Raw genomic sequence first — 11,006 nt, 5'->3', positions numbered from 1 at the left:
TGATAGGAAAGATCATTGTGAGCCTCTTGTTATACTCATAATTTTGTTACAAGTACTTATTCCCGCTAAAAGATAAGTACACTCTTATTGCACAGACGGTATAAACAGGCAGAGCAAATCAAGTACTCAAAAGAAAAAAATGAAAATATGTGAAAGCACCATTCAAATATGAATAATCCCTTTACACTTTTTGATTATTCTAAGGCATTACACCGCATGGTTGTTTTGTTATTCAGGATGGTAAATACTTTTTTTTTTGCAAATATGTTTATAGTGTTACCGATCTGTGAGTTTTTTGCTGTCATGCTTTTGCTTTTTTTATTGTCATGCATGGATCAGTGTGACAGGAGCGTAATTCTCACAGAGGAAACCTCAGAAACATGTGAGTGAAGCACAGCATTATCTTTATACTGAGTTCAAAGGGTATAGGCGATCTAGTTCTGCACATGCATAATTAGATTAGTGCTGTCTAACCAGGAAAGCACTCCCCTCACCACAGTGTGCAAAGCTGAAACAAGGCACACACATGGGAATATCAGTGGTAGAAGAGATAAAAAAACTTAAGCAGAACATGTCAAGATAGTTTTAAAAAAAAAAATTAAATAAGTATATTTACCAAAACGAAACTTGATAATAATGAATGAAAATCAGGCTGCTCAAACCATGTTTGAATGATGCAGGGGCAGAGCGGTCGGTCTTAACTGACGTTGATAAAATGTTCTGCTGTTAGGTAAACCTTACTCCCAGGGTCAGTTGTGTGGTCAATGCAATGCGAAACGATGCAGAATGAGCTCTTTGAGAGGAGAATGCTTGGACACACAGGACTGCCAAGCTAATTTTGGAGAACAGCCTAGAAGCACATTACCAAACTAGACAATCTGCACAGTAATGAATGATTAGGCTAGACAATAAGATGCCATCATGGCCATCATGAACGCCCTGTACATAGTTTTGCACGTCAAAGTGCTAGGAAGATGTGCTCAGTATGCAGAACAGTCGTCAACAACAAACCAACACCTTTAATAAACAATGACAATCTACAAGACCTCTTGACCTTTTATGTCTCAGACCCCTTACTAACTTCTTCACTTCATAGCAAATCCCAAAGTGCAAGATTAAGTAAGATTAATAATCTTAATTAAGATTAAGACTTTGGAAACAAGCTCTGAATCACCAACATATTAAAGTGGTGGTTCTGTAGGAGGTTGCTGGTTCGAATCCCACGGCCAGTAGAGGAATCATACTCCGTTGGGCCCCTGAGCAAGGCCTTTAACCCCAAGTGCTCCAGGGGTGCCGTCACAAACCGCACGCAGACATCGCTGCATTCCCACGAGCATCTGATCACTCACAAATTAACTTCGCTCACCTTTGGCTGTTTAAACTCCCACTCTGCAACTTGTCTTCGCTCACTACTGAGGTTTCTTCAGCCAAAGCTACATGTCCTATTCGCAACTTAGTCTGACCTCTCGTTGTTCTTGTGACCCCCTGGATTTCTTACCCCTTGCTCCTGATCTCCGACCTCGCTCTAGCCTCACGATTTGGATTACGTTCGCCTAAGGAATCCAGTTGTTCTTTCTCTCTCTGACTCTGCACAGGGTCTATTTTCCTACCCTTTTCCCTCGGCACACCTGACAGGCGCCGTATAAATGGCTGACCCTGCACCCTGACCCCAAGCTTCTCTCTCCCTGTCTGTGTGTCTCATGGAGAGCAAGTTAGGGTGTGCGAAAAGACAAATTCCTAATACAAGAAATTGCGTATGGCCGATAAAGTAATCGTATCTTAAGTGATCTTATATCTGCAAACAAGTATTTTGAGAGAAAATGGTTCTCACACTGAGTGATCATAGAACTTCAAATAAGATCGATGACTAGGTTAATCTTTGACCTTTCTGTGCAGAAACTAGTCAGTGCCTTTCAGCAGCTTCTGTTTCCTCATATATCATAGTGAGATAAAGTTACACTAAATAACCTCAGTTGAAAATTTGCCATTGAAGTGCAAGGCTAAAGTAATATGCCTTATAATAATTTTAGTAATAAACTTGAAAATAAAGAAAATGTAACAAAAAAACGAATGAACTCATCTAATTGTTTTAAGAAGAATGGGAATGAGTCCATGTTTAGAAATACTCTCAACAAATCTGATAAAATTCAGGAGACATTTAGATATCTAGCCTTTGGAAATTAATTATCCAGTTCCACCCCAAAGAAAATCTAATACTAAGAGAAACAGCAATTAAACACAAGTTAAATAGTTGCAAAAAAGGGCAAAAATGAAACTCCCAAAAGCCATACGAGGGAGCTAGAGACAACTTTTTCCCTGTATAACCGTTTCAATGAACATAGATAACAGACTATTATTGTGGCGGACTATACAGTGTTTTACCAGCTGTTTAAGATTGAAACCTAGAATTACGCTCTTTTGAAGGGGGGGGGGGGGAATCGAAGACATTATGAAGAACGAAATAATAGTATGAGTGCAATAAATCTTCATTGTATGAGCAGCCGATATAGTTATCCTTAAAAGTATCTGATTTCGGAAGCTTGCCTCAAAAAATTATCCACTAAGTTTTGGCTCGAAAAGCAAATGTGTGGTCTGAATGGAGACATTACAGGTCATACTGTAATAGCATACTACAATATAAAAAATATCAGGAGTACTTGGCGTCACAGTTTTTGTATCAGGTGTTACCATTAATCCAGAGGACAGCTGAGACGTTAGTCTTTTGTTTAATAGAAAGGCTTGTAATCTGAACCTTCAGCAGTAGCTATCAGTATAATCTGTAAAACACATTATACCATTTAATTCACTAATTAAACCTTTTTAATGAGTATTAGTTAATAACACAAGATCTACATGAAATGACTAACAGCCTATATGTTGACGTTTTAGACCAATTCGTTCCCCACAACTTTCTTTGAGTTTCCCTATTCTTTACTTGATCATGTTTCCTTTGCCTTGAAAACGTCTTGTGTGTGCACTGCCGTCCGTTCTCTCTTGGACATATCTGGTTTCATCTAAAACAGTGCTCATTGTTCCCTATAATGATATTTATCGCTTTTACAAAACAGTATGTCTGTTGTAATGCTCAAGCTTAGGGATTACCCAGCATTTATAAGGTGCATTTATAAGGTACTTGATTAGGAGCCCTACCAGGTCATTACCACTGCAGAGCCTGTGCTTGCTGCAGCTCACAAGCTGTTCTCTAGACTGGAGCTGAACTGATAGACAATGGTGTTGTTGACTTCCAAACTAGTGGAGAGGATGGCTTTTTTTGTTTCCTTCGTGGGCTTTGTCATAACCTGTGTGGTCACTTTTCTGCCTCTTTGGAAAACCCTCAACGCGGAGCTCAATGAAATGGAGAACTGGTACGAGGGGCTGTGGCACACCTGCATTTTCCAAGACGAAGTGGGTCTGCAGTGCAAAGCCTTTGACTCCTTTCTGTCTCTGCCCTCAGGTGTCATAGCGTCCAGGGTCTTGATGATCTTTTCCATGGGAACAGGGCTCCTGAGTGTCTCTGTGGCCTTTTTTGGACTGGAGGGCATAAATCTGGGAGAGGGCAAAGAGCACGTCAAGAAGAGGCTCCTCATCCTTGGAGGGGTGCTGTCCTGGATTTCGGGGATCACTACACTTTATCCCATCTCCTTGGTGGCTTATGTGACTGTGGTGGAATTCTGGGATGACAACGTTCCTGAAATCGTTCCCCGGTGGGAGTTTGGGGAGGCTCTTTTTGCAGGATGGTTCTCTGGGCTGTTTCTTGTTCTTGGAGGGTCGTTCTTGTTCGTGTCGCTCTGCATGAGAAACAACAGCCACTCACAAGTGCTCTCATCCAGCATGACGACCCAAAAGAAACCGCAATACTTAAAGACAGAGGTGTTATAGTCTGCATTTTATTATCTGCTCTTATCGTATATTTCTGTTTAAGGGGAAGGGGGAACTAGTTAACATTTAAGTAATGGTGTGTGGTATCAAGAGGAAGTAAAAAGAAAGTAAGCAGACCTGTTAAAGATGTGTCAGGAAGTCTTATTTTATTCTTTACAACTATTTCTAGTTAGGTTTAAGAAATTAATTTCAGCCAAAATGTTGAATTTCCAGTGTGGTGCTCCTGAACTCTTTTTACTGGAAATGTGCCAGGAAGGATTTCCATAGTTTTAAAACATCTATAAATTTCGTGTTATTGGTTCTTTTACATTCACCTTGAAGATTTTGTAACTTGGAATATGTAAATGATAACTAGGACCTTATTCTGAATGTGCATCAACCGTAACTGATCTACACTTTTACTGCTTGTTCTTGATCATATTCAGGGTATTCTTGATGATTGTTGAAACCAATTGCAATTTTTGATGAAAAAATCAGGAAAAAGAAAGAAATCTAGCATGTAATTTCAATAATATAAATACGCAAATACGCTAGTTATACTTTAAAATGTTTTAAAGCCATAGATATAAAATTTAACATGAACTACTTGTAAGAGTTGTTTTAAAATAAACAGTCCATTTCACAAATCGATAATTAATATTGCATTATTTCTCTGTACAGCTCAGTAAGCCAAGTGCTTAGTGAGATATTTAAAATATTTTGACAGTATCTGTAGGTAGATTATAATGTCTTTCTTGGTAGAATTACTTTGAATCTATCTGCACAATAAACACATTATTGTTAATAGAAATCATGTCTGTTAACATTTTCACAAATTACAGTTTATTGCACAAAGCATTCATTTTGATTGCATGGTCTAATCATTTACATTATTAAAACAAACAAATATTGTATAGAAATTAACACAAGGAATATGAACTTTTGGTACAGTAAGCAATCAATAAACAACAAGACATCCCTTTTCTCTTTTCGGTGTATAACATGTCACAATTCTTATTTTGTGACATGACTTTTAGTGACTTTCTTATGCTTGTATGTGCTTATATACTGTTGCTAAGCAGACTGTCTTTGGAAAATAGTGGTTTAAAGAGAAACTAAGACATTCTAAGTCCTAAATAAGGTGTTTCAGTGGTTGTTATTGCAATGCCCTAAAGGATAATTACTGTATTTACCACATTTACCTGAAGTATTGTGATCAGTTCAAGTTGTATTACTAGTTTTTCAATTTGAACAACTAATTAGATTTTAAACTTAAACGTTTGATAACAAAGGACACTGAAAGATTAGATATCTTTACCTTCAATATTGATGTTATCCTGCATTGCCTTTTCATTTATTTTCTTTGGGGTTTTATTCTTTTAGTCAATGTTATTTCCATTCATGTCAACCCTATTTTCAGCAACTCCATTGATGCAGTCCTTTTTTAAAAAATGCAAGTCTTGTCCAGCACACAACAAGTCTACTAGAGGGAGTACAGAGTTTCTCAGTAATACAAAAATGATAAATAATGTCCTCTGGGTATTTCAGATTCCCTGAAGGGGCCATGGAGGTACCATTTAAAAAAAAAGACACAAACATGAAATACAGCATGACTGTGACATTTTGATATACCTGATCTTTTCATCTGTATTCTTACGTTACAATTGCAACAAAATGCCAGATTTATCCCAAAAAGTGTATTGTAAGACAAGAGAGAGGTCTGTTAGAATGAGACAATGTATACTGTATTTCCAAGTTGAGCTTTCTCCACCCCTAAGATACCTAGATCTATTTTTATTTTTGCTGGAAGCCATAATAGATTCAAATACCTGTAACATACCATGCACATAGTTTCTGAAAGATAATAAAATATAAGGACAGAAATCTACATAGATGGTCACTTTTAATAAGAATCATGCTTTTGTACTCAGTTGTTTGCCTTTCCAGGCAAAAATGTGAAAATGTGATCTTTACAGTGTGATACTAAATCCTTAATGCCTGTTTTGGCACAATAACACTGCACTACTTAAGAATGATGAAGCCTGATACTTGAAGATATATGAAAAAGCAAATGAAACAATATCTTAGCTGAGGAATGTACAGAGATGTCTTCAGTGTGTTTCCCATAATGTGTGGAATAAGTTTATTTTTAACTACTATTAAAATTTCATGTCAAATCAGCCTGTTTGTGGAATGAATAAATGGCCTATGACTAGCTTTTTTGTTATTTATGTGTAAATATTTTACATGAATAAAGGCAGCATATTAGAAACACCCCAGTGAAGAAAAAATACTTATATACTCATAGTAAAGTTCAGAGTTTACATGATAATATTCCTTACATGTACTGTACATGTATGTTGCTTATGTTGTCATTGGTTGTGGTATACTGTAGTTTACACATTTCTGTGTTTAACAATGATTTTAACAACCATTTTATTTCATAGTAAACCATTCCAACATGAAGCCTCAAAAAATGAATTTGAGTGAGCATTCTCTGGCCTCACAATAGTTATTTATCTCTTAATTGATCAGTTGAGCTGCTCTCATATAAAAGTAGAGAACACTTTGTGATTTGTAAAGCCTTGCACACATTGTCAGAAAATCCAGTGAAGGAGTACATTATGATGGAGTCAAATACATACAGTGCTTCGCATAGAGAGAACATTTTAAAAGCATTTCAGGCCTAATGTAAAACTAGCTATATAAGTATGACCCTTGAAGAGTTTAAAGTTAGAGTTTGGATTTTAGCAAAATGGCTAAGCATATTACAGTATATTGCTTTGGAAGGGCAGTTGAAATATTCTATACTGTGCTATCTATATTTTCCTTAATATTGCTGATTAATATTGGAACACAAAAAGGGTTCTGTATTTTAGGGGAAAGATATTTAGCTGAAACATCTGCAACTTTGTAAGTCCCTAATTAAATTTAAATGAGTGATTTATGAATGATGTAATGTGTGCTACCTGACTCCCTCCCCCCTGCCAAAGTCCTTGGAGAGATATGATCTGTCATCTCGTAGACCTTTCAGCCACACAATAAAACAAAAGTTTTTTATTAACCCTTTTGCTGACTACCAAGGCTATGCGTGTCGTGTGTGAACCATATACATACTGCAGAGGAGTCAATGTCACTGTGTACGATCCTGTTCTTACTGGCCAATTGACAAAGAATTAATTTCAAGTTAAAAGCATTACGCCATGAAAGCAAAGTTTTATCCTCATTTCTTCACTTCTACATAAAATGTTTACTTACTTGTGAAGTGTGACTTTTGTTAAAAGCTGTAGAAATTGAGTCAATACACAAATTGGTAAAATAAATAATTTAGGTAATTTTTTATATTTCCATAGATGATTATTAGTTTATTAGTATTTGAGAATCGAGGACATTTTTAACTTAATCCTTTTGCTGGTAACATGGAAGTCCAAATGAAAGTTTAACACATAAGGTCAGCCTTTGTGGGCTTAGCTCATTCTTTAGGAACCTACCCTAAACCAGCCTCTGGGTTACCTGGGTGTTCCTTTCAGATGGAACTGAGGACTTACTAACAAGGTTGTGGCAGGGCAAGAGGTATGATCCAGAAATCTGCAGTTAGATTTTGGGGGGATTTTTATCCCAGTTAAGTGGAAACCTTAAGCTCATCCTCTTTCGCTTCTTTCATGATCTGACTCGGCCTTTGAAAGGCTGCTCTTCTGCACCAACAAGCTCAATTAATGGAAAACTCAATCTCTGCATCTCTACACACTAGACCTCTGATCAGGCCTTCCTACAGCAGCACTCAGTGCAGCTGGAGGAATCTTTGAACTGACATGCATGGAGTCTGCACACTCAGTTTTTCACAAGTGTTCAACGTAAAGAGCCTGTGCTTTATTTATCTAGACAAACTTCACTGAAGCAGGCAGAAGAAGGGAGTTGTAACTTATTGTCAGCACTTTCCCCAGAGCTCTTTGTTCTTGATTTACAGTGTATAGACATTTTCAGGACTTTATGAGATGGATTTAGGAAACCTACTAATGAGGAGGTTTTATAACACCTCCACTATCCTTATCATGATTAGATAAATAAAAGATTAAAGGACTTTGAAAAAAAAACTTGCTAAGGTTAGCTGTATTACTCAAAAGGTGACAGACTAGTGTCAAGAGTAATTAATGATCAAAGCCACCACTGCTGCACTTTGGGCAATACTTTTATCTCAATACTGACATGCTGTGTCTTTGAGTTTGAGTTTGTGACTGTGTACAAATGAAAGAGAGTACTGGAAGTACTGTGTACCTCTGGTGAAACTATAGGCACAGAATATGGTTGACTAAACAATTTTCCAGTCAGAGATTTCAAAATAGCAAAGACCATTGTGATGGGAATGATGTTATCTTAGTATATCTACAGCACTGATCACCACAATGTCAGTTTCATATGGCAAACACTGGGTAGCGATACTCTCAGCTATGTCCACCTCTGGAAAAAGCATTCTCACTGATTGTTGACAAACCGGTTTAAAAGACCAAGAAAAGGAATGCCAGAAAACTGCTGGGCTCCTCCTACACCAACCCAGCTTATTGTTCATTGTGGTCGTTTTAATGAAAACACTCTATTCAATTTCTGGTTTGCACAAAAACACAAAACATAAATCTAAATAAAAAAGCATTAAATGTCAGAATGCCAATTCAACTCGGATAAGGAATATGCTGATACAACACAACATTTTTTATTCAATTAAAACCACCATTTCTTTAATCTTTAAACAATTACATTACCAGGATGAAAAAAAAAATGATCATTGAAATAATATGCAGCAACATTTAGAGCTTTTATTTTTCAATCAAACTACTCAAATTTGTTGATCTCTGGGTACTTTATGATCCTAACCCACACCTTGTATTTACTTTATTAGCCTTCTGAGCATCTGTGCATTACAGTTGCAATAGTATATTCTCACTTCTTTCAAAACTGTTATTTTTTTAATTATGTCATTTAAACAGTACACTTTTCCAATTTTTACTTTAAAAAGTACCGATTTTTTTCCTGCTACCCTGGATAACATATTCATGAAGATAGCTTCATATTGTGGTGTTACAAAAACATCAGTAGATACTTCAAAGCTATTTCTTTTCAAACAGTGGATTAGTGTGCCAAGGGGACTGTGCTAACTAATTGTATATCATGTCTCTGCCCATTTATGTCTTTTCTGTAATTTACAGTTAGCTCTGCAAATCCAAAAGCTAACATAAAGGTTTCAGATAAGGAAAAGCTAAGATGACCGGAAAAACCGAATCCAGTAGCTCAGTCCGAATATTTGAGATGTAAAAGGTCACTCACTGACCTGTTAGAATTTACCTTTAGATAACAGTGGGCAAGTTAGGGTCCAACCATTAATGGTAATGACCAACTCTTTAAATGGTAATTAGAAGTGTCCTCCAAAAAAGTAGGGAAAATATTTCAGCGGAATGACTGTAGTGGCTGATGCTTGTTTAATCTTCAACAGAAATGAATTACACACAAAAGCATGCACTGTAGGAAGCCTTTTGTACGTGACTGTGCAGAGAATTGCTCAGGAAGAGTGCAAGATCCTGCACAGATGGAAAACACGCAGTTAACTCAGGAGACAAAAGCACCTCATGGGCAGAGAACTTGGAGCCAAAAATAGACCTTAAATAACAATTTCCAAATTAGATTTAAGAAACGACTGAAGAACTAAAAGGAGCTGATTTAGTTCTGAGGTGTGACTTTAGTTTGACTTTGGCATTTGTGCAATTTCTTTAATCCTGTGTGATGAAAGCCTTTTTATGCCAATGAATGTGATCAAATGTTCCAGGAACTAATGGCATAAAATAACAGTTTTATTGTTCCATATATAATCATTAAATGAGGCCTACAGTTTTCAGCTGCTTTCTGCTTAAGAGCTCTCACGTTCCCCCAGGGTATTTGTAAAATACTCTTATCTCTCCAGTTAACACGAAGGACAGAGTGCTCTACCAACATTTGGAACAACAATGGGATTCAAACAACATTTGGATTTAGTCTGATATGATTGTAGTCCTGTACTCTTTGCATTTTTTTCTAATTCAATTTCTCACTGTGGAATTCAATGTGACGCAAAAAGCAAAAACGTAAGTACTGAAATATCTCTTTAATAACGCACTCAAAAAACAGCATGTTTCAGTTGGTCATTGTTAAAAAGAATTAACCTTTTCGTCAGATAGGAAATAATTCTCAATCTTGAAGCAACACATTATTATGAAAATTAAAGTGTTAACCTGTACATGTTTTTAGCTCATTGGTATAGAAGCACAAGCAAATTTTCACTTTGTAAGAGGAAGTTAAATATGAAACCGGGACAATCTTAAACTTACTTCATTAATCAGTTACAAGATCGATATACTGTATATACTGTAGCTAAAATATTTTGAAAAGTATACCTATACAAGCCTCAATGCTTCACCACAAGTTCTACACAACTGCCGCAAAGTCAGTTTTGAAAGATCAAACCACATGATTGTAAATTCCAACCCTCCTTCTGTGAGTATTCACAGAAACAGACCACTTTGTTAACACTGGTTAAGACAAATGAGTCATTGAACTAAAACAGAGTTCAATGCAAAAAATGCTAAATAAGTCACACTGCTAAATTCATTTCTGCACTCTTGAATAAAAAATGCAGCTTTCCTTTAATCAGTCAGTACATAACAAGAAGTTCTCCTCATGTACCTCCAGTAACATTGAAAAGTGATAGAAATTAAATTAATAACTGATCTTACAAAGTAACAGACTAGTAATCACTTTCTTACAGTGAATGTACACACCTTTTCACACAGACGTTCACTTTCATAGGATGTATAAATAATTTTAATAATACTATAATTAATGCATCTAAATAACGTATCAGCTGAATTGAAAAAAAGATGATCAATTAATTATTAAAACCTTCAATAGGGAGGGTATTCCATTGTTTTCGAAGAAATTAAATGCCATTAATGTAATCAAAATTCCACACCTACCAATGTTTCTGATATTTACTGTACATGTACAGTAAACCCACCATTTAATTGGCAAACAGGGTCCATTATTGCTGAATGTCTGTTAAATCATGAATGACGTTTTTCAGCCCCAAAACACACTATTATATACGAAAAAATTAAATATACTAT

The 11,006-nt window shown here is 36.2% G+C and overlaps 1 protein-coding gene across 1 annotated transcript; it reads left to right on the top strand.

Annotated features, from left to right (window-relative positions):
* The first annotated feature begins 3,228 nt into the window (after positions 1–3,228).
* Positions 3,229–3,922, top strand: cldn26 (claudin 26). Its single transcript, XM_088936166.1, has one exon. It carries the CDS (start codon positions 3,229–3,231, stop codon positions 3,877–3,879), a length of 651 nt encoding a protein of 216 aa, XP_088792292.1. The 3' UTR covers positions 3,880–3,922.
* The last annotated feature ends 7,084 nt before the right edge of the window (positions 3,923–11,006 follow it).

Source organism: Atractosteus spatula, chromosome 17 (assembly GCF_055471065.1).
Source record: "Atractosteus spatula isolate fAtrSpa1 chromosome 17, fAtrSpa1.hap1, whole genome shotgun sequence".
NCBI classification, from domain to species: Eukaryota; Metazoa; Chordata; class Actinopteri; order Semionotiformes; family Lepisosteidae; genus Atractosteus; species Atractosteus spatula.
Note: the sequence above shows the minus strand (reverse complement) of the source record. Positions and strands in the feature narration are given on the sequence as shown.